At 23.4% G+C, this 25,758-nt stretch overlaps 3 protein-coding genes across 4 annotated transcripts; 2 read left to right on the top strand and 1 right to left on the bottom strand.

Moving 5' to 3' along the window:
• Nucleotides 1–20,109: 20,109 nt before the first annotated feature.
• LOC147658321 (uncharacterized protein CXorf65 homolog) lies at nt 20,110–21,248 on the top strand. The gene is made up of 4 exons (XM_086903205.1): nt 20,110–20,276; nt 20,347–20,469; nt 20,550–20,672; nt 20,727–21,248. The coding sequence occupies exons 1-4, from the start codon at nt 20,246–20,248 to the stop codon at nt 20,879–20,881; spliced, it is 432 nt and encodes a 143-aa protein (XP_086759331.1). The 5' UTR covers nt 20,110–20,245; the 3' UTR covers nt 20,882–21,248.
• On the bottom strand, nt 20,877–22,632 carry LOC100871458 (uncharacterized). The gene is made up of 4 exons (XM_003694265.4): nt 22,034–22,632; nt 21,697–21,950; nt 21,318–21,612; nt 20,877–21,215 (listed from the first exon to the last, which is right to left on the bottom strand). The coding sequence occupies exons 1-4, from the start codon at nt 22,146–22,148 to the stop codon at nt 20,938–20,940; spliced, it is 942 nt and encodes a 313-aa protein (XP_003694313.1). The 5' UTR covers nt 22,149–22,632; the 3' UTR covers nt 20,877–20,937.
• Sec6 (Exocyst complex component Sec6) lies at nt 22,560–25,273 on the top strand. Of its 2 annotated transcripts, XM_086903204.1 has the most exons (2): nt 22,560–23,936; nt 24,063–25,273. In XM_086903204.1, exons 1-2 carry the CDS (start codon nt 22,560–22,562, stop codon nt 24,804–24,806), a joined length of 2,121 nt encoding a protein of 706 aa, XP_086759330.1. In that variant the 3' UTR covers nt 24,807–25,273. The 2 variants fall into 2 exon arrangements, with proteins under 2 accessions (XP_086759330.1, XP_003694277.1); XM_003694229.4 differs by having other exon boundaries at nt 22,560–25,273.
• Nucleotides 25,274–25,758: the final 485 nt, after the last annotated feature.

Below are 25,758 nucleotides of genomic sequence, written 5' to 3'. Positions count from 1 at the left end.
AATTTATCTCCATTACGTAGCCGATCAATTTAATTCATTGCGCTATCCCGTTCATTGACTTCTCAATTCACTGATGCATCGCTTCGAGGGTTTCAAAGTTGCAATTCGTTGCAACGTAGTTGTACGCAATTCGTGATTCTAGCCAATGACAATAGAATGATCCGATTCTATGTTTTTAACTATTTATCAAACGATAAAAAAAAAAAATAAATTTTAGAAAATAATTTATTATATTTTTTATATATACATCTTAACACTTTAAAAAAATGTGCATTTTGATATTATAAATTTCTTTCATTCACTTTAAATAAATTATACAAATATTTTTAGAATATTTTTAAAATATTTACATATATATATATTTGATATTTTCAAATTATATTTATGAATATTAAAATATGAATGATTGTATTATTTAAATTGTCAATACATTCGGACAATAAACGTATTTATGATTTATATCGAACAAAATCCAAAAAAATTTTAATTTCAATTTTCATTTATTCCAATCTTCAGCAATCATTGTTTCATGCAATCCTTGAACTCTAATCACAATGTATATCTTCTAAGATCTTAAAAGTAACTTGAAAGTAAAAATAATCCAATGCTGTATAAAAATAAAACTTTAAATTAAAAATTGAATAAAAATAGTATCTCGAAACGATTTCTATTATTGTTGTATAAAATAGATCAACGAATCTTGACAAAAGTCTATAAACATGACTAAAATTTTTGTATTTGATATTTTAAATAAATGTGATTTTTAAAAAATTCTTCAAAAAGAAATCGACAAAGCCTTTTTTATACACCATCATGAATTAAACATTAATTCATAGATGAAAATATTAGAATATAAAAGAATATTCGTATATATGCATAAAATAATTATTTTTCTAATCTAGCAATTCATACATAATTATTTTATTTTTATTTTAAAATAAAAAAGAAAAGGAATTTTTTTTTTCTTTATGAATCAATTAACATTTTTTTACTTATCAGAAGAGAGAGAAATATAATGCATTATTGATAAAAAATATTATTGATAATACATTTTTAAATTATAAAAATTAGAAATGAAAATCAGATTATTAATTTTTTTTTTCTTGCAAATTTTATTAAAGCAAAAATTGATATTGATATTTATAACAGTAATTTCAAAATAACAAAATTAACAGAAAATTCTATCTATATCTAAAACTAGGAAATTAATTTCAAACTTTTAGTCGATGGTACGCTTTGACTAATCAGTTTACGTGTTTGTATATTAGTTTATATATATATATATATATGAAACGAAAAGGATTGAAAATCACCGAATCAGAATAAAAGTAAATTATTCATCTTGATGAACTGATAGATCCAACTCATATCGAATTAACGATTCCACACGATTGTAGATGCAATTAACTTATCGCCAACATATCTCTCTTCCAATTAACAAATCCGAACCAATGAATTTTACCAAGATCGTTGTTTACCAAGATTTAACAAGAATAATAAACGACAAGGAAGATTGCAAAGCATGGCAAGCGGTCTGACGCGGACTTTAACAGACGTTACCGTGAGAAAAATGTCTTAGACGAGGAGAGAAAAGGAGATGGTGAAGGTGAAAGAAGCAAAAGTAAAAGCGGCCTATGCATCTTGAGTGGAATGGACAGAGTCGACGTATGGCAAACAAAGAGACTGATTACGTTCTGGCAAAAGCCAGAATCCAGTCTGTGTATACGTATATTATGTACACAAGCAGTGAATTACGCGTGTTATTTAATGCCTAGCGATGCAATTAGGATATACCATTATTCCTTTGTATTGTGTCATTTGTGTCACGAATTGTGGCAATTAAATAAGAAGATTTCTATGGATTTAAATTTTTTTATGAGTGATTATTTTAAATCATATAAGAGTTTCTATAATTTGCATAATGTTTATAATGAAAGTAATTAATTGTTTTAGAAATACAAGAGATGAATAAAATTTTGGCAGCTAAATAAAAAGATTTCTATGGATTTAAAGTTTTTTATGAATTATTATTTTAGATTATATAAAAGTTTCTATAATTTGCATAATGTTTATAATGAAAGTAATTAATTGCTTTAGAATTACAAGAGATGAATAAGATTTTGGCAGCTAAATAAGAAGATTTCTATGGATTTAAATTTTTTTATGAATGATTATTTTAGATCATATAAAAGTTTTTATAATTTACATAATGTTTATAATGAAAGTAATTAGTTGTTTTAGAAATACAAGATAAATAAAAGAAGTTTTTTTTTTATGGAAAAAAAAACAAATAAAATTTGAGATATATATTTTTTAATGCAACTATTAAAACATGAAATTATTCTTATATAATCATTCTTATAATCATATAAGAAAAGTTTTTTTTTATGGATTTTGGATTTATAATTTATAATCTTATAACGAGATTCGTGATTAACAATTCAAGAGAGAAATGAATAAGATTGTGAAAATCTGATCCTTTAGTGATGCAATCAAGCGTTGAAGATGCAATTTCAGAATAAAATTTTCAAAAATTACTTTCGAGATCCTATCTTAAATGAATACTAGAGACATTGAGAGAAATTGTCCAAGTAAAGCTATTTCCGTAATAGCGTTCACTTGTGGAAAGTACTATAATCTGCAATATTTTCAACTTTAAATCATTTTAATCATGTTATGCTTTTATTATACTTTTACACTTATTATTTTATGCTTTCATTCTCCTAAATTTTCTCCTAAAAAATCTTGAAATTTTCAACAATACTGTAGAAATTTTTTCTAATTTTGAGCATCTACGTATTCATAATTATACCGAATTTAACTAATTCATAAGTTATCATGCCAAAAATTATTTTTTCTATATATTTAACATTCCTCTACAATATTTCTTTTATATATACTATTATGATTCTAGATTTTATAAATTCTGCAATTAAGAGTTAATTAAATTATATCAAGAGTTTTATAAAACTGAATTTTTGTTAAAATCGGACATGTATTCTCTCTAACATCTTGTATTTTATGATACAAGGAAAATTGCATTCTAAAAATGACTTTTATTATTAATTTGATTTTTAAGTTTCTCAAACAAATTTAATCTCTGGGTGTATTAATGATCTTACTTTCAAGGATCGTTTATTAAGCGTCGTTGATTGTAATAAAAGATCAATAATTCATACGTCTATATTGAACAAATTTAACGAAATATGTCTCGTTCGGACGAGATTTGTACTATTAATTAAATCCTACGATACGAACAAGATGAGGCGTTGTTTCTTTAGCGCGAGTATCGTCTTATCATGTTTACATTATTTCGATTTACCGTTTGAATCATGGTATCCAGACAGTTATTAATTGTATAAGTTGCGCTTTAATTAACTGGTTGTGTTATATATATTCGCACATTTTTCATTTACACGATAAAAAATAATATTCTTGAATAATGAATAAAATCTGTTTGTCACGTATCATTTGTCGTATGTAAAATAAAACAAATAAAATTTTTAATTATGGATAGAATTGATTTCAGAATCTCATGTTGAGACAGTAATTTACTTTGTTAACTATAATTGTATTAACAAAGTAATTATAAAGAATATGCATCAAGATTTATAAAATAATTGATACTTTTTTAGAATTTTCAAATATTAATTTTTTGATTTTTATCAATATTTTTAAATGGTTATATTTTAAACTTTTATTTAGAGATATTAAAATTTCTTGTAAGACTTTTAATTCAATTTTTTTTTATTTCAAAGTTTCAAATAATTTGTAATAATAATTTTTAAAATGTATAGCCTGAGAATTAATAATCATGCACAATTGACTTTTTAAACTTAAATTTGATTTATTATTTTTAATTATATTATGAAAATATTATTTATCTTATTACTATACCTCAATTAAATTTTTAATTTTTCATTAAAATTTTGCATTTATGCACAAATATTTTATTAATCTGGGTGAACGGATATTCATTTCAATAATAATTTAATTGGTGGTCTAGCGAATATATCTCTTGTAACGAATTGATATCTGTATTTTAAAAATAAAATAACGAGATTCAAAAATATATATATAATTAAATTAGTTTAGAATAATTATATAAATTAAAAAAATTAAGTTTATTTTATATAGACTTTGATATAGTTGTTGAGGTATATAGTTGTTGATGTTCTTTATAACCGAACATGGAATAATAAATATAAAAATTTTCGAAAAAATTGAATTTGAAAATCTGTCATTTATAAGATTCTTTAATTCGATCTTTAATTTCAAAGGACTTAAACAAAATTTTTATTTTAATCAGTGCTCGTTGTTTAGAATTAGAAAGTTTTATTAACAAAAGAAATTTAAAAAATATAACATTTATTTTCAATGAATATTTTAATTTATATACTGATATTAATATCATTGTGACAATCATGCATTAAATAGTATTAACGAAATATTTTTTTTTAATAATTTTCTAATGAATAGTAAATGATATCTAAAATCTTCTGAAAATTAATAAAAGGCTTTAATAAAATATACTGTAAACAAACTAATAAATAAATTATAAAATCTCTAATAATATACGTTAAGATCAAGATAATCATTGAAATCGATCAAATTAAGCTTAAGAATTAAATTATTAAAAATTCAATAAAATGTACCAGCGAAATACAGCTTTTATATGATCTAAAAATTAATTTCTTAAAATGATTCGTAAATCCTATTCTTAAATAAAAATGCTATCTTCTATAAAAAAGAAAATACACTATACATGATATAATATGATAATCCTTACGCTCATAAAATTTAAGAAATGTTTCGAACGAATCTTCTATACTCTTCTAAATCTATTAGACTAATTTTTTGGATTCCAAGAAAATATATATTTAATCATTTACATACCTGAATACTCGAACACACAAAGTCACGAAACACCATAAACTCCGTTTTCTCTGTATATCCTCGATACCATCGAGAACATCTAATTTCATGGAATATTCAGGCTATTTCCAAACCATGTGGGATTGAATCGTTCGTAAATTTACAATCATGACCGACGGACGCGTGTCTTGCTTCGAAAATAGACGCAACATCGATCAGTTTGCTCGAACCTGTTGCACGATCGCTGGGGAATTCGTAACGATGGTGTTTCTTTGACCGTGAAGCCACCAAGAAGAGAAAAAGGTCCTTCTGAGGTGAGTTTGCTTCACCCTTTCGCATTCGGACGACAAATATCTCGCAATGCCAAGGATTGTGTCAAGGATTATTTGTTTCCAGCGATCCTGGTCCCGATAATTCAGTGGAAATTTAAAAATTTTCTATTTTGGCAAATTGTATGACATTAAGACAGATATTAAGACTACAAATATTATATAAAATATGTAAAATAACACTATTCAAGGACTATAGAAAATTTTTTAATAAATTTATTTTTATTAATTTTTCATTTTTGAAATTCTAATAGATAAAAGTGAATTCTTTAAAGAATTAATATTTAAGAGAAAACTTGATTGATAAGTTGAAAAGAAATATTTTTTGATACTAAAAAGTCTGTATTTTTCATATCCCAGCTTATTGTTTCTCAATATGACGTATATATGTCAGGAAAGCAATTTAAATGTTTTAAAGAATAATTAAAAAATAATGTTAAAACATTAATTTGAATTTTATTTGCCGAAGTTGAGTTCGATACATTGTATAATTTAACTATATATATTATAATTAAAGAATATTATATTTATTATTGAAAAAATTAAATTAAAAATAATTTTTGTTTTTTTCTTTTCTATATACATTCTTTTTTTTATTTAAATTAATTATTCGTATTATTTTTCAAAATTTAATTTAAAAAATTATAAAAATAAAGCGTTGAGATAGAAAAAGCATGATTTAAAAGAAATTGGAAAATATTGCATTAATTAGTGAATAATTAATGATATGAATAAGTGCATAACTTATATCAAATAGATATAATTAGTCATCACAGTAATACAGAATCAGAGATAATTGGAATATAGATAAAAATACTTCAAATCCCACCAACAAAAAATTCACATTAAAATATAATTTTATCTAATTATTTTCATCTACAAATACACTTTTTGATCTGAATTTCACAAGCTCGATATTTAATACATGAATTTAATATACATAACATTGTCTATAATAAATTTTATAGTAAATTCTTTTTTTTCTTTTATTTTATTAAACCAAGTATTATATTCCAGTACAGCATTTTTAATATATCATCAAGTGAATTTATTTGACTGAATTCTTAGATTTTCATTTAAATTTATTAAAATCTACATTTTAGACATTTATTAAAATATACAAATTTCCGATATAATTTATTTGCTGAAGAACATTACAGATTATAAATTACGTAAGATTAAATTATTTTAAGAAGATATAATATATGTCAATCTTATACGTCAATCCCAATATTAAATCTTTCTTAACTTGTTTTATATTTCTCCCTAAATATAAAATTTTAAAACAATAATTCTAATATTTAATCTTAAATTGAAAACAACAAAAATTGATATGTATTGTAATTGAATGTATTTTCATGTAAAATTAATATTTCATAAAAATCAATACACAATAAAAACCTTATATAAATAAAGTAAAAATTTTTCAGCACAAAAATATATTTCTTTTAATAAAATTCTATATATATATATATCCAAAAAATTAAAAAATTTATACTAAAATCAATTCATGATGGGAACAAAAATATATCGAGAAATGTAGTTTTTCAGATTAAATCACAAAATATTTCGTTGGATGATTAATCGTAAAAAAGATTGTTGATCAATGCCAGATTGGACGATTAGCTGATTGATAAAGCGATAGGAAGAACTACTGACGCTTGAATAATTTCCTTGACTCGCAACCGGGAAGAAGATCGCGATAATCGGTACGTTGAACTACCCTGTTGTCTTCTTTTTAGGAAACTTGTAAATCCTGTATCGAGCGTGCGTTCCTTGCAGAAGGAACGAAATCGAGATTTTATTTGGATTATCGTTGGAAATAATATGGTAAATCTTATCATTTTATTTCTGTTTTAAGCGATTGTTGTATAAAAAGTGATATTTGTTAATGTTTACTTATATATTTATTAAAATTTAAATTATAAAGTAAATATTGACATAGGGTACAATATTTTACACACATTAATATGTAAAAATGATTGATGTACGACTGATTAAATTAAAAAAATTATTTCAGTGAAACAATTTTTGAAATATTTTTATTTTATAGACAGAGATATTTTTAGTTTAATAAGTTTTAATTTTTTGTAAAGTTTCGTAGTTCATTAAATGATTTAATTTAAAATTTATTAGTATTAATATTAAATTTTTAATTATTTTTCATACACTAAACAATATTCAATTTATAAATAGATGCATAAATGTTATTATTTAATTTTTAAAATTCTAAAGACACTCTTAACATAAAAAAAGTAATAATACTAAGTAATACTTAGTTTTTATTATAAAAAACATAAAGTATTAATTATATAATATATTATGCTAGTAATATAATAATATAATTATAATAATACATAATGAATATATATTGATTATTATAGTTTATTCGTTGTTCATGATATAATTCAATATAATTTTAAATATTTGTTATATTCAACACATTTTCTTCAACATATGTTGCTTAGACTTGTTCGTATTGGGTCGATGGCACGTAGCCAGCGTTGCGGTTCGACTGGTTACGCGTTTTGTGATTGGCCAGTGTTTTTTCATTAATAACTCGTTAACAAAGCCATAACGAAAATTTTTGCAAAGGAAAATATTGTTTGAAATTGTTTCAGGAATCTTCAGTTAACGAATATTTCTATAATTTTGTACATATATTATAATTGTAATATTAAGCAAATATTCAACTTTTGTTAATCGTATGAAATATAAAAAACATAATATTAAATCAATATTGAATCAATATTAAAAATTATTCACTTGTTAATTCACTTATTGTAAATATTAAAATAGATTTATATTGTGATTAATTATTAAACTTGAACGAACGAAGCAATGCGTAATAGTATCAGGAACGCCTTTATCAATGTAAATTATCACTCTTATATTTCACGAAACCACGACTTGTACTTTTTCACTATCGTTATCATTATCCTTTGGAATCCAATACTCCTACGTGCTTACCTTTTTTTTCATGTTTATTATACACGTAGATGAATATCGTGGCCGATAGTGAACGATATTATTTCCATATAACGCAACGTTTCTCAGCAGCGATCAATAGATAAATTTATTTTAACTTGCTTTGGTATCAATATTGCACAATATTGCAATGTACATAAATAAAAAATGCATATTCAAAAAATTTATTTAATATCATATTTTAAAAGTTTAAAAATATAATTAAATGCTATAATATTTTGATATTATTTTTTTTTGCAATATTAAAATATATGTAAAATATATCTTTATCCTTATTTTTAATGCATAGATTCAAACAATTTAATTTAAATAATAAAAAAAATATTTTTTTTATATTATATTATTTTATATTATATTTCGAAATTTTATTAAACGGTGAAAGAATTAATATATTTTTATTACCACATATGTCCCCATAAATATGAAAAAAATGATTTCGATTCACATTTCTCGTTGGCAAAAAATAAAAAAAATATTATCTGCTTATCAACAATGTTTAAAAGACAAATAATATATCGATTCATATCTCGCAACGTCAAAATATACAATAGTTTTCTTATGTCGAATACTTATCGTAGAAACAGAAAATGACTTCTATATTTCAATTTTATTATTTTTTTAAATTAATATTAATAATATTATATTATATTATATCTAGATTTTATAAATAAAAAATATCCCTATGTATATATTATGATATGATATATGTATTTTTATTAAGGATGAATCGAGTATCAAAATTTCGAAGCTTTCCAAAAAGTTTCGAATTCTTGAATCTCAAAACTTTTCTTTAATTTTTTGATTCATCAAAATAAAGAATAATTTGCATAAAAATTAAAATTCTCACCATCCAAAAGAATAACTAATAAATACTGTTACCATTGAATAATTATAAGTTCGAATTTGAAGAATTTTAAAAATCAAAATTGATACTCTTGGCAAAATAAATATTTTTCTTTGGAAAAAAAGAAAAAAAATAAGCATTTTGGATTTCGAAAGTTTTAGCTTCTATAAATTTTGAGAGTTTCGAAATCTTCTAAAATCTATTGATCTATGTAATTTTTCGCAAATCTAAAAATTCTTATGGTTACATTATATGAAATAGAATATAACTATTATTATAATATTATAGATAAAAAAAATTCCAACAATAGATGGTTAAAAAAATCATACATATACAAGTATGAATTATTGGTTATTTATTTAGAATTTATGATGATCTTAAATTCTTAGATATTATTTTATTATTAAACAATAAAATATATTAGAGGAATAAAGTGCATATATTGTTAGATAATTAGAACATATATTATTATATTAGTTAGTATATTAGTTAGAACAGCTGTTAGAGAATGGTTATTCAAAGTCTCCAAAATGTCCAGACCTAGAGTGAGATGCCTCGAGCCACGTAACAGCCTACATTTTATTTCTGTGCACTTTTACTTTGCGACTGTGCACGCAGTTCGGCCTTGCTGCGACCTGAATACCTCGGTTTACCATCGTTGGAATCCTTCGTGTCGTTGCTCGATTTCGATAGATTAGGGAGTATCTGTCTTCCGCATGATAGAACAATAAGATCAATAAGAAAGCAACAATTTAATTCACATTTAATATAAAAGTTTCAAGCGAAATGATACAATAGAAGATTGAAATTATATAAAATTGAAGGAATCGAACAAAATAACAAAACAAAAATATAATTCAAAATTAAATTCCAATTAAAATAATATATATAATAAAACGGTATTATAGAATAAAATTCTCCTAATGAAATTAAAAAAAATTATCAAAAAATAGATTTATAGTGACGATTATTATTTATTACGATAGATAATAAAATTGTCAGTTAAGCATGACACAGAAAAAAATTTAACTCGAAAAGAAAAAATATTATATGAGAATTACAAATTAATTTAATTTTATTGTTTCATGAAAATTCATTGAGTCATATGCAAAGACAAATAATACTTTTATTAGTGATTCTTCAAATAATTTCTGTATGCATAAAGGATGAAGTATACTTACTAAAAATAGTATTTCAATTTTCTGATAAGCACTTAAAATATACATGCATAAAACATAATATTTATTGAAAATAAATTCTGTATTCTTATCTATCTGTCCTCTGTTTTAATTTCTTGTATTTTTCGTGATATTATTCATACAAAATCCAAAATTTATAAAAATCGAAGAAAACTAACTTTTTAATTCTTCTCTCATTATTTAATTTTTTTCTTTTTCACTTTTACTGTTATAAGTTTATCAAAAGTCTTTTTATAACTTTTAATATATCTAGATATCTAAATTATAGATAGATTAAAAACTATTTGTATATTTTTGTTATTTTTATCTATTAAACTTGCAATTTATTTAACAATGACAAATTCGTTTTCTAATAAAAGACCAATTATAATATTGGTCTCTCCTTCAAAATCTACTTCATTTGAATCGGATGATAAGCATCAGATCATTAATACATATAAATATCTTAAGTTATTTTAGTAATTTTTATAACTAGCAGTTTCGAATATTTAACATATAAATATCAATCAACGGAACATGTTTCGAAAAATTTGGAACTTTGTTAAAAACAAGTATTAAATAACCATAAATATTATTAGTATTTATTTAAGATTTCCTATCATTTACTACTTAACATTACTAGAAAATTATGCAGAAAAAATCTAGTATTTGATTATACCTTGTTTATACTTAATACTTATATAAATATTTATCTCTACTTATAAATTATACTTTGAATTATATAATTGATATATTATATGTATATTACATATACATATACAGTTGGTTGGAAAATAGATCATGTACGTAGATAATTTCAATCTTCTCAAATGATGTAAACTAATATGTAAGCATAATTAGAGCTAATGATCGGATTAAATGCTTGCGTGAATCTTAAATGGTTTCTCTAATAATCAAAATTAAACTATTTGAAGATTTTCATATTAAATACCAATTATCAATAAATAAAAAAAATAAAAATTATCTAAGCAATGTAAATCAATAAATCTTTGTGAAAAAAAAAATAAACATAATATAATATTACGTAAGTGAAATTTTCACAAGGCAATAAGCTTGTTTAAAAAAAAAAATACTAATAAAACTTGTTTGAACTTATCGCGTTATATTATTAATTTCACGATATGCATCTTTTTATTGCCCTCTTATTAGATCTAATTATTACTCGCCACCCACATTCTCGTTTATTTTATGAGATAATTTATACCGCGATGCAATAGCTCGTATATTGGAATGTAATTATATGAAGTATGCATTAACATTACTATGCGAAACGTTCAATCGAGTTTCGCATACCACGATTAATTCAGATAATGAGGATTTCGCTATACAGAAACAGTTCGTACATCAGTTCAAATATATCTTTGTATGACATCAATTTAATATATCAAATTTAAATATTTCAACGCCTCTGTATCGTTATAATATCGTTTTCAATGTTGATAAAATGCAATAATAAACGATATTAATTTAGCAGATTAGATTCAAGCTCGATCAAGCTTGTTTCAATGTAAAATGTTTCGATTAAATAATTATTTTATTGCCATTTAAATTTACACGATGCAAATTTTATTATCCACTATGATAGAAATATTGATTATTAAGATTTTAAGAAAGTTGTAATTTTTGCAATTAAAATTAAACATTTTAATTTTGTATTATTTGATTAAATTTTTAAAAATATTTTGAAGTTTTAAAAGAATATTTATATGATTTGTAGTTACTCTTACAATATTAAAAATCTTTTTATTTGTTAAAATGAAAAGAAAATACACACACAAAAATAAAAAGCTGAAGATTATAGAAAAATTAAAAGAATATTCTTCGAAGTATAAAACGATATTCATAATTTAAATTTCGAAAATTTTATTTTCTCAATTTCTTATCACATTCACTAAAAAACAAAAATCTAAGATTAAAATAAAAATAATGATGTAATGATCATTGATATCAATATAAAATTGTAAAATTCCAAGTTGATCAAAACTCTCAGCCAGCTAACTTATGCCAGCTAGATTATTTGATTCCAAAAACAAACGAAAAAATTAATTTCAAGATTTTACTACGCCTCTGTGTATTAATTTATCAGAAAAAAAAAAGTACAACAAATCTGAATAACCTTCAACTTAAACTTTTGCAATGACACACGATCAACTGGCGAAATTCAATATCATGCAAATACACGTTGCCAAAGTTTGCGGAAAATCTGCTCGTCGGCTACGCTCGGCCACTCCCTGTTTATATTATACGCGCATGCGTGTGCGTTCGAGACGCTTTGCATACGGCCACAGGAACGGATAAAGGACGAGTCCCGTGGTCAGGTCTCGCGAGATGCGGCCGAGGAATCGAGTTCAAGGACCTCGCTTTTCCGGAATAGAACGCAATCCGAGCGTACTGTTTATGTGTATTACCGAGGAGCTGGATGCGCCATGCTGTTAACGGCTCGTATTCGAGCTTCAGGAAATGCATTTTCGAACAACGTTCTTGGATGTCAACGCGGGAAAAATCTTTCTCTTGATGAAATTCGAAGGTTTTATGAGCGCGGGAAATTGAAACGTAATTCTTGAAAGGATTTGAAAAAAGGATTTGCGTTTGGATATAATATTATAATTGGAATGTTTCTGATTATTTTTTTTTTTTTTTGGAGGAGAATATTTTGTTCTTGGAAGATATTCGTTGAAGTTGAAAAGTTATTAAAAAATAACAGAGAATTTTTCTATGATTTTTAAAGATTTTTATATGATTTAAGAAAGTTTTGTAATTTTGTAATCATTCTTGAAAAAATTTAGATACACGTTTGATATATCTATTTATTAAGATATTTTTGATTATTAATGATAATCACACATCGATAATTTTTATTTATTTTTAGAGAATAATTGATCAATATAAGAAAGTTCTAGAAAGTAGATTTTATAAAGTATGAAATTTTTATATTTTGATAATAATTATTGATTATTTTTATAGATTTGAAGATTGATTTTTTTTTGTTCGAAAAATTTAATTTAAAAAAATTTAATTTAATTTAATGATTCTTAAAAGTTTCTATATGAAATATGAAAGTTTTATAGTAATTTTTAAGAACTAAGATACATTATGACATATTTTTGTTAATTATTTTTTATTGATTACAAAAATTAATAATTTTTTCCTTGTAAAATATTTAGTTGATTTAAGAATTCAAAGAGATTTGAGACACAAAAATTGCAAACAATATATAATATTAATTAAATAAATATTTTAAATAATAATATCAAATAATGATGACTGATTTTTTAAAGATCTCTTTTAAAATATAAATTCAAGATATTTTTCTTATCAATTTAATTTTTTCCTTTCACAAGATTCACAAATCGAAATTCAATCTTATTAAAGCTATTTAGAAATTTTTCCTTTTGAAAATTTCTACTCAAAATATAGAGTAATTAAAATGTAATATGACCAAACGTGATATGATAAAAAATTGTATCATCAATTTTCTTGAACTTCCACAATCCATGGAAATATCGCTCATTTCCCGTGAAAACTCGATTTTCATAGGATATTCACGTACAATACGAGCGCGCAGAAATTTATCTGTTCATCGATCTCGGTGAGTTCGTGGTGAAAACGTTGGGAGAATCTCGCGCGTTAAAGTTTGAAACCTCTTCCGTGACTTGTTCTCGTCGAGTCGAAAACTCGCATAACCATTGCATAATTTCGCGTGATTACCCGCGGAACCGTTGTCCGGAATGATGCTTGTGCACAATTATTAACCTCTCTCGAGCCGTTATTGGACGAAAAATATCAATCCCGGAGATTACGTATTTTCTCGATTGTCAAGAATGATCTGAAATAATCGAATGTGAATATGTATTATTATGAAAGACGCGGGAACAGTGTGGAATCCTGTCGGATTGAGGGATAATTGAATTCGGTTATTCTCGAAATGACATGAGCAATTTGTAGGAAATTTTACGGGACGCGAAGCAATTGAAGAAACGAGTATTTGGAAAATTGAATTTCGCTTTTTCTAAAAACAACAAAAATTCTCCCAATGTTTGTGTACAATGTTGTAAACAATTCATTGAGTATAAATTTTATGACATTTTTTATTATTTTTTTTTTTTTTTTGCGTATTTATGATTATTTACTGAAATAAAATATTTCTTTACGTTGTGTTATGTTATAACTAATAAATTTTATTATCAAAATCAATAATTATTTTGTTTCGTCTAAAATATTATGAATATGCAGATTATAATAAATTATATATAAAACAATCTTATTAGCTATTAATGGAATATCATTTCGAGAAAGTAAAATTAATCGTTAAAGTTTTAATCGTTATTACTTTCATTTTTTTTTTTAAATATAATTTCAATGACAAGATTTTGAACTATAAAATATTTAAATTTTATTAGTTTGATATCAAAAAATGTTTTCAGACGAAATTGTATATAAAACATAAACAAAAATTATAAACATTTGAAAATCCATTTTATATATTCAAAGAAATTTTCTGTCGAAAAATATATAATCTATATATATATATAGATACAAATTTTCATAGAATCAAATTTTTCAAATAGATAAATTTCCTTATAAGATAGTGAATGAAAATTTTTGTGGCTAATTATATCATTATATTGGCAATATACTTTTTTTTTGATGAATATTATAGATGAATACTGAAAACTTGATATCTCTATAACGTACAAAACTTCATTGAACTTGACGGAAAAATGCTTATCGATCGACACTCTTGAAAAAGCTGTATATAAAGCATTCAAAATGTCAAAATGCATAAAAATTGACATTATACTGTCGATATTTTTATAAAGCTTTCGATTCCATTAAAATCTAACTTAATCCAAACTCTCTCAAACAGTTTCAACTCTAAATTGAACTCTAAATTATCTTAATTCGCTTGGATAGACTTTGGATAAATCTAGTTTGCTTTAATTTATATATTAAGTAAAAATGTTATAATAATTAATATCGCCATATATTATATTAAACTCATTATATTAAATATAATTCATATATTTAAAAACAATTAAAAATGAATTTAAAATTTGCCTCACCCCTCTCGCGAGAATTCCATTCAATCTCGTTTCTGCTAATCCAAATTCTCTATAACTCAATTTAACTTGAACTATATACAGTTTAATTTATCTCAACTGCGATTCCTTCCGGGAGACGTATTGAAATAATCGAATATTTAACAAAACAATATTATTTGTTGAAATATAAGTATTATTTGAAAATAAACGATATCAAAAAAATTATGAAAAAAGACATTTATATGACGAATCAAAAATATATCTTTATTAATTATTGCTCATATTATTGAATTATTGTTGAATCACGCATAATTTTATGTAAAATTTTGTAAAAGAAAAAAATATGCGTTGATAAAAGGAAAAGAAATCAAATCCATCGAAATAATCGGTTGATTATATTCAGATTATGGTGAGAAAGGATATATGAACTAACTATAAAATAAGAAAGTCACGTAAGAACTTTAAAAAATACCAATATTAATATTTAATTGTTCGAAGCATCAGAATCTCTTGACTTTTTAATCAAATATTAACTTATTATAATCGTTATATATATATATAAAAATAGTTTATTTATATAATATATAAATTATTTATATAATCCATAATTTTTTCTGCATTCTTTGTTTTATACTTTAAGAAATAATATTTATTAAACATCAGTAAGAGCATCACTAAAAAAACGACTTGAAAAAATCTCTATCCCGGAAAATAACAAGATACAATCTTGAGTAATCATGACATTCCAATCGATTCATTTATTATGTGTTACGTGTATTTAAAACTTTAATGAAAACGAATAAATATATTTCCGGAAAATAATTCTAGCAGCCATGACAAATTGAAAAAAAACATATAATTATTATATTCACATAATAGTGATAATGTATACAAATTTCGCTAAGAAATAATAATTCGCATATAAATACCGCGCACGATTTCACTATATACATAGTTAATATAATCGATAATAATCGATTGGAGTTAATAAGCAGAAATAAATACGCACTTACTTAATATATATGATATATTTCATCATATATATTTTTTTCTTTTTATAATTTCTTTTCATTTATTTTAAACTTTTATTGATTTCTTGTACAAACAAAGTGGAAGTACAAAAGTATAATTACGAATAAAGAAATTAATAAAATATGAAAATATTTTATATTCTAATATAAAAATTAAAAACTATGTAAATAATATTATTTTTCAATAATTCATCATATCCAAAAAAAATTTTTATTTCATTTAAATTTAATTTAAACTTTATATCAATTTCAAATCGATCAAAATTAATCTTAAATTTCTAATCAGAAGGTTTTTTAATAATATTTTTTTTTCAAATAATAAAAAAATTTCGAAAACGATTCTATTTTGTTTCTGTTTGATTCTATTTTGTGCAGAAATATTCTTTTTGCTAATAAATTATATAATAAAATATAATTTATTATTACTATCTTAAGATATTTATTTACAAAATTTTTATGAATATGACTAAAAAACTAAAATTTATCTTATTTTTTAAACAATGTATTTAGGATGTTTTAAATATATGTTTTTTATAATATGTATTCTATAAATATACATTAAAGTTTGTACATTAAAATATTTTATAAATGAATAAACATCCGCACTCTAATTATTATTCAAAAAAATATTTTTATTTCACAAAATAAATATTTTTTAAATTGTATCACTTTCGAAGTAAAGATATTATTATATTACTTATGACAGGAATTATTTTTATCTTTTTTTTATTAGATCTCCAATTGTTGAAGAATTGGATAGAAACGTTGATGTAAATTCATAGAAACAGCCTATCGATCCAGCAAAATATATATATATATATATCTGTAATAAATTTTACAGATGTGTCAGATTCTTTTGTTAGTTTAGGCTCAGCGAAAAAAAGAAAAATTATTCCCTTTTATCGTCCGATCACTGGATAAAATGGGACAACAATGTAACCTGTTGCTGGACAAAGAACAGGGACTTTACGTCCATCCATTTCGTAAAACGCATGGTTAAATGGTATGCAGATACGATCAGCATCGACGACTAGAGAATAGAATCAAACATACGAAGAAGCTGAAACGACTGCTATGATCCGCGTATTTTTTTTAGCGTTGCACATGAAAATTGCACACTTTCCTATAGCGATTTTATCTACCAAAAAGGTGATTTCGAACAGGCTGTTTAAGCTTAGATATTTTATTAATTGCTGCAAAAGGACTGAAGATACAGAATGGATTGCAGTAACGTCGAGATTCTAGATATTTGTTTCATAGGCTTTCTCAGATAAATATTAACGTTCTACCTATTATTTAATCCAAACTAAATTTTTTTATAATAGTTTATGTTCATAAAAACAATTGATTATTAAGTAAATTGTTATAATAATTATTATATATTATAATAATTTTATTATTTTATAATTATTGAGTTACAAAAAAGCTAGAGCATAGATAATAGATGAGCTATAAAAACGTTCAAAAAATATTTAAAATAATTGTAGATTTTATTTATAGAATTTCAAATATATTGATTTTTGTCTCATTCAAAATTGAGATTTTTCTATAGAGTGTAACTTTTTCTCAAAAGTTAATTAACAAAGCTTAAATGCCGATTTTTGAACTGATTTCAAACAATTTATTCTTTTGCGAAAATTTTCAACTTTTGTTAATGAAAAATATTAATCAATCGTAGAACTGTACATTGACAGCGTAGCATAATATTGATATTATTATAAATATTATAAATATTATTATTATAAATATTATCCAAAGAGCTGTCCGATGCTCCGATGGCAGAAATAATATATTACAAAGCTATTTAATTTATTAATTGTTTATAAATAAGTAATCCGATATAACTTTTTCTCAATAATAATTCAGTATATTTGTTTTAACATATGTTTCAACTTGTTTGTTCAAGCCAGCGAAATATATGCAATACTACTGTCAAAGCATTATAGCTTTATATGTTCTGTAATTAGCTAATGTTTTTTGTAAATAATAATAATAATAATAATAATAATAAGTTATTAACATAAAGTTCGTAATAATAATATAACAATTATATAATAATTTTTTAATATAAAAGAAAATTTTTACAAAGAAAAAAGTTTCTTAAAATTATCCTAAGAATTACAAGTTAAGTTTTATTAGCATTCTCTAGCTTATTTACATAAAAGTAGCTTGTCTAGGAAAAAATGTACTATTAATTAAATTATTAATCATTTATGTACAATAATTTATCATTATGATAATATAATGTTTTGTTATTTTATTGAGCTATAAAAGAATTAAAAATAGATAAAAAATGGATTGTAAAAATATCGAATGAAATTCCCGATATTTTTTATTATATCAAAAGTAAATTTTTTTGCAAATTATGAAAATTATTTCCCGAATTTTCTAAAAGATTTATGAAAAAAATTTATAATAATTAAAAAAGTAATATTCAAATAAGTACTTACAAGTATATATATATTCATATCTGAAAACATAAAATAAAAGAGAAAATATTAGGAATATTCGAAACAATCAGATATGACTTTCACATCTTGCTTCCTCATAAAGAACGCATCGATTTACCTCTCCCAACAAAGGAAATTTTTGTTTCACTAGTATACTAACAACAATAACACAATGTAAGATCAAGTAGTGATTCGTGAAAGGTTCTGGCATCATCCATTCTCAAATGCCATATACACAACGGGACTAATCAAAATGAAGATCCTGAGAACCGCCCTTTTATCTCATATTTTTCTTTCTCATAGTTTTATAGTGTTATAAAAAATATAATAAAAATTATAATAAAAATTATTAATTGTAATATATTGAAAACAATTTTTTGTTTTTCTTCTAAAATTTCAATTAACAATTTTTAATTAATTCTCAACCTTAAGATCATTTATGTTATAGGATAAAAAAATCCATTTTTAATAATTCAAATAAATTAAAATTTATATTATATTATAAAATGCATTAAATAAATATAAATATATGCATTTATTAAACTACAATTAAATTTTAAAATTTTATATCAAGAACAAATATTCATGAAAAATAATTAATTAATATGGAAGATTAATAAAAAAAAATCGAATCCTAGAAAATTTAAAACAGAATAAAGGAATGAAAAAATATCAGAGGAGATTTGCGGGTGTGCAACATTCACCAGGTCGAGCAAGGAGGAAGGTACTTGGTGGGGAAGGCCTTTGGTTACCAAGGGGACTCTCGTCCTGACTCCTGGTTACAAGAAAGAGGAGGAAGAGAAGGGATATAAACGATTGCGCAACAATGCACCGCCACCTGCACTCATTTCGTCACACAGCTTTAACTGGTTCGATGGTGGTGGCTGGCTCGCATTACTTTCGCCAATTAAACCTGTGGACGGTCGTTGTTCAACTTGAATATGAAATTCCACGATTATTTTAAATTCCAATCGAATGAATGCGTCAATAATCACTAAAAGAAAATCTGACTGCAACTCGATAACATATTGAATGCACGTTATATTTGTTGCATTTGATGCACTTATTCGCATACAAGCAATGAAGAGATTTAAAATCGAAATAGCTCCAATGATTTATATATATTTATATGCGTATATTTTATATATATATATATATATGCTAATGATAATAATATAGTTGAAATAAGGATAATATATTAAAAATAAAGTTATATTTTAATTTTTAACGTATTTTTTTAAAATTATAATCTAATTAAAAAACATTAAACACAACATAAAAACACAAATTATAATCTAATTAAGTTCGAAAATTTAATACATAAATTGAATATCGAACAGCAATAAATATCGAATAATTTTCGATTATTTTAATATATATAATATACGATATTTTTTTAGAAGAGAATATATAAAACAAATTAATAATTTATTTTTCTTTTGCATTGTCTGTGTATTGATCAATATTTACTAAATATTTATCATACGATGGCGTCGATTATCCGAGTCAAATATTCCAGTAAGAATATTTTTGTACAGTATTGTGCAATATTTATCAAATAAATATATCATTTATATTTAATTTATAGTTTCTGTTAACGAGCAAAATAACCAATTAGAGGAAGATCATAAAGAAATTTTAGTAAATATTAATTGCCCACTTAAATTAATTCTAAATTATATTCGAAATGTAGTGGGATTGGATGATACAAGTGATTAGGATATATTTATTTCTATTAATTTATTTAAATATATTATTTAAATAATAAATAAATAATAAATATATTTATAGCCGAATTTGATTTATGTGATGAAATTAACTGTCAATTAAGAAAAATTACCTTTTTTGAACCACATACACTTGGTCTTAATGTTTTTCAAGCAAATTTAACATATATAATAATTACATTTGAACGTAAGTTTTAAATATTATATAAAATATTGTTATCAATAAATATTATTTATTTAGGAGATATACATGGTCAAATGATAAATATTACACCTCTTCTTACTGGAAAAATAATGAAAAAGTGCAATGATATATTAATAAAGTTTGCTTTTCCTAAAAAAAATTTATCTGCTAAATCTTCTTTAAAAAGGGGTAATAATACACATAGAATATAATATAGATATTTAATCATATTACAAAATTTTAAAACAAATTTATTCTTATAAAATCTTTATAAAAGATCTTTATCTAATTCCTTAAATTTTGTATTTATTTCCGTAATATTATAAAATTTTCCATGTTTTCCTAATCCTTCTGTAACAAATCTTTTTGCACCTTCAACTCCTTCTTCAAATAATAAATGAGATGCATTGTCTTTCTCAAATTGTATAGCTTCTTCTAATTGTTTAGCAGAAAATGTAGCATAATGTACAGAAGTTCGATCGGCAAGCAATGTTTTTTTGGGAAACTTCACAAAAGATCTTGCAAAATTTATTGTATGTCCTATCACTGTAAATAAAAAAACACATTTCATATTCATTATACTCCTTATTATATTCATTATATTTATACATTATATTATTTATTACTATAATGCATTTATTACAATACCGTTACCAACAGTTGTATAACGATTAATTAAACCATATGAAAATGCTTCTTTTGCACCAATATGACGACCAGTTAAAATCAAATCCATTGCTCTGGAATATCCGATTAAAGCAGGTAATCGAACTGTACCACCACATAATATGGGTATCCCAAATCGTCTATTGGCAAAACCTAATAATGCACTTTCTTCCATTACTCTAAGATCACACATTAATGCAAGTTCAAATCCTACTCCTAAAGCATATCCATTTATAGCAGCTATTAAAGGTTTTTTACTTAATTCAATTTTATTAGCCTATAAGTATTTTGTATAAAAGTTAATATTATAACAATTATATAATTTTACATGAAATGTAAATTTTAAACTTATTTAATTTACCAATGGTCCAAATTGAGGTAAAACCTCTTCATTTTTTCCATTATATTGTGCAATTTCTTTAAGATCATAACCACTACAAAAATTTCCTCCTATACCATGAAGTACACCAATTAAACAGTTTTCATCATTTTCAAATTTGTCTATTTCATCTGCTAGTTCTTGTGCAGTTGCAACATTTAGAGCATTTTTTGTTTCAGGTCGATTTATACCAATCATAGCAACACCTTCAAAATATTGTACTACAATATTTTTTCCTAGAATAAATTACAATTTAAAATATAAAAATTATAATAATAAATATATATTATATAATATATAAATAAAAATAATTATTTACCCTTTTGTTCTTTTTCAATTTCTACATTTTCAGATGATTTAGAGGTTAAATATCTTCGTGAATAACTTTTATAATATAGATTGATTATATTCGATATTTGTTTTAGAGAATGCATTTGTATAAAAAGAGAATTTAAATTATATTTACAATTTTTATAAATATTACAGTGAACTTTTATTATTGTAAAATAATGTAAATTCTTTTAAATCACATTCCTTATCATAATTGAATATTCAAATTTTTGTTTTAAATTCAAAAACGACACGGTACATTTGCAAGATTGCATTTAAAAAATTAAGGTGTGTTCTTATCGAAAATTAACAAGACAACTTTTTAATGTAAACCTATCTTAAGATACATGTCTAACCTGTATTGTGTGAATATCAAAATAATCTATATACTTTTCTTTTAAATGAATCTGTTTAAGTAAAAATCATTATTCCTCATTTTTTATAAGTAAACAAAAGTATATAAAATAAACCATTAATTTATAAAGTAAAATATTAGTTTAAAAAAAGTTTTAAAAATGGAAGATTTACAAAAATTGGAAGAAGAGGCTAAAGCAAGGGCAACAAAATATGGATGTAATTTATTGCAACGACCAGGTCAATTGGAAAAAATTGATATGTACAAACGTAGAATAAGTAGAAAAAAAGCTTCAGTGGAAACTATGCTCAAAACTGCAATGCAAAGTCAATTAGATGGAGTTCGTGTAGGCTTTGAACAGCTCCAAAGTTCTTTAGAAAGTATTGCTTCAATAAAACAAGATTTGAATAATATTAATGAATTTTTCAATAAAGTCCCAGAACTTAGTGCAAAATTACAAGCTGTTCAGGAAGAAAATATGCGTCATTCTCAATATGTTACTGCTAAAGAAAATTTGAAACATACATTTACTTTGCCTGAAAGCGTTGAAATGACTAAACAGTGGATAAATCAAGGAAATCTTTTATATGCTCATCAAATTATTATGGATCTTGAAAATTCAAGAGATGATTTATTATATGAACTTCATAAACTTCCAAATCAATCACCAGCTGATACTGTTATGTTAAAAGCTTATTTAGAAGATGTTGAAATGCTTTCACAACTAATGGAAAAACAAATCAGATTAGTATTAAGCCGTACTTTGAATACAGTTAGAAAAGAACCTACTGTCATTGTAACAGCGTTAAGAATTATAGAAAGAGAAGAGAAAGCAGATCATTTTGCTATTCAAAGACATAAACAAAGTGGATTTATGCCACCAGGAAGACCTAAAAAATGGAAAGATATGGCAATGAAAGTTTTAGAAAAATCTGTTGCCAATAGAATTGAAGGAACTCATGTTGAAGAAAGAGTAGATAATAAAATGTGGTTAGTTCGATATTTAGAGCTTACAAGACTATTAATTTTGGAAGATCTGCGAGTTGCTAAAACTCTATGTGAACCTTGTTTTCCACCTTGGTATAATATTGTAAGAACTTTTGTTAAAATGTATCACACAAGTTTATCACAACATTTGAAAGACATAATTGCCAATGGTTTAGAAGGAAATGAATATGTATCTTTATTATCATGGATTATGAATACTTATACTGGTCCAGAATTAATGCAACATCCTGAATTAAATATTGATACAAGTGATATAGGTCCTTTGCTAAGTCCAGAAATTATAAATGATCTTCAAGAAAAATATTTGAAAAATATGTGTCAAAATTATGAAGATTGGATGAAAAAGACTTTGGAAACTGAAAAAGTGGATTGGTGGAGTGGAGTGATACCAGAAGGAAGCACTCAAGAAGCATATTATCATACAGCAGCACCTGTGATTATATTTCAAATGATTGATCAAAATCTTCAAGTTACAAAAACAATTAGTACTGAATTAACAGCACAAGCTATAGTCCTATGTATTGAACAAGTAATTAAATATGGATTTATGTATAGACAAGCAATATTAGAATTTAAAAACAAACATTTTGAAGATAGAAGTCAAGTACCTTATTTTACACATCATATGATTACAGTTGTTAATAATTGCTTACAGTTTACAGAATTAGCACAGCAAATGAAACAGCTATACTGGGTTTCTAATACTAGTGGAGATGCTACTGTTAAATTTGAAAATTTATTGTCAAATTATCAACAATTACGAAATGAAGCAGCAGCTATATTATTAGAAGAATCTTTCTTAGATTTAGAATTACAATTTCAAGATTTGATTACTCCAAAATGGTTATCATCTCCTATTCCAGTAGAAACTATTTGCGTGACTTTAGAAGATTATTTTCAGGATTACAATCATCTATGTCCAAAAAATTTTGAATATGTTATTACAGAAGCACAAAATCTTATTGCAAAACGTTACATTTCTGCAATGTTACAGAGAAAAATATCTTTAAAAACATATGATGAATGTTTAACATGTACATCAAAGATAATGACAGAAGCAGATAAACTAAAAAATTTTTTTGATAGAATAGCTCCAAAAGTAGGAAACTTTAATTCTCCTTTTGAAATAATTAAACGTCTTGCTGAAGTATTACGTTGTGAAGATTCAGAAATTCTTTCTCTTGATTTACATTCATTGGTTGAAAAATATCCAGATATGACTGAAGATCATTTAGTCAGATTATTGGGTCTTAGAGGTGATATTTCTCGTAGTGAAGCAAGAGAAAAAGTTTCATATATTTTAGAAGCTCAACGTAATCGTAAAACTCCACAATCTATTACACCTAGTATATTTAAACAAATATTTATACAAGACAGTTTTCTTAGTTGGAAACCTTAAAATTCAAAGATAAATATAAAAAAATTATATTGTTATATTTTACATATCATTAAGAAACTGATGTAAATGCTATATTAAAATTATGTATTATAATAATATAATATAATTCTATAAAAATTTTAATAATAATACTAAATAGTTCATATATGTTACTATTATGTTGTATATAATTAATCATTCTTTGTACAATCAAATTAAATTAAATTTTTTAAAATTTTTCAAATAAAAAATAATTTTTTATTAAAAAATAAAAACATTATGTATATAATAATATTTACAAATATTATTTGTATCTAAAATTTTTATTATCTATTTATAGTTTGAATGCAATCTAATATTTATATTACAATTATAAATTAATATAAATTAACTTCATCTTAATTGTTACTAATATATGTATTTATTTAGATAAATGTCTAATCAGTAATTTGTATGAAATTATCATTAAAAATATAAAATCAATAAAATAGTAATAATTTAATATGAAATAATTAAATATTTATTTAAATCAATTATTATTTTTAAATCAATTATAAAAAAAATATAAATAAGCAATTGATTTATCAATTTATCAAATTATTTTATTAATTCAAATTTATAAAGAAATAGATTAAACTTATAGATTTATTATATCATTAGATTTAAATATTAAATTTTATTAATTCATTTTAAAATTATTATATGTGTAAAAAATAATTTCTTCTAAATAATTATTCCTAAATATAAAATATATATATATATATATAAGAAATCTAGAAATTTTATTTTGCAGTAGAAAAATTATTTATTTTATTTCATTTTTTTAATTTTTCAAAAATCTATAAATCGTAAAACTTTTATTTTTAAATAAGTATATTTAAGTATATTTAAAACATGAAAGCATCTCAGAACTTGTGGATTTGACTTTTTCAAAAAAATTTTTTTATTAAAAAAGTTGCTACATGTTCTATAT

This window comes from Apis florea, unplaced genomic scaffold, assembly GCF_048593485.1.
Source record: "Apis florea isolate Af1SG1 unplaced genomic scaffold, ASM4859348v1 contig_2291_pilon, whole genome shotgun sequence".
NCBI lineage: Eukaryota > Metazoa > Arthropoda > Insecta > Hymenoptera > Apidae > Apis > Apis florea.
The sequence above is the reverse complement of the archived record's forward strand: the minus strand, read 5'-3'. Positions and strand labels throughout refer to the sequence as shown.

Bases quoted from the DNA above. Each gene is read 5' to 3' on its own strand.
- LOC100871458 (XM_003694265.4), bottom strand. From the start codon at position 22,148: ATGCATTCTCTAAAACAAATATCGAATATAATCAATCTATATTATAAA. The intron at 21,951-22,033 runs GTAAATAATTAT...AATTTATTCTAG, and splicing joins AATTGAAAAAGAACAAAAGG to GAAAAAATATTGTAGTACAA. The intron at 21,613-21,696 runs GTAAATTAAATA...AAATACTTATAG, and splicing joins TACCTCAATTTGGACCATTG to GCTAATAAAATTGAATTAAG.
- Sec6 (XM_003694229.4), top strand. From the start codon at position 22,560: ATGGAAGATTTACAAAAATTGGAAGAAGAGGCTAAAGCAAGGGCAACA.
- LOC147658321 (XM_086903205.1), top strand. From the start codon at position 20,246: ATGGCGTCGATTATCCGAGTCAAATATTCCA. The intron at 20,277-20,346 runs GTAAGAATATTT...TTTAATTTATAG, and splicing joins TATCCGAGTCAAATATTCCA to TTTCTGTTAACGAGCAAAAT. The intron at 20,673-20,726 runs GTAAGTTTTAAA...TTATTTATTTAG, and splicing joins TATAATAATTACATTTGAAC to GAGATATACATGGTCAAATG.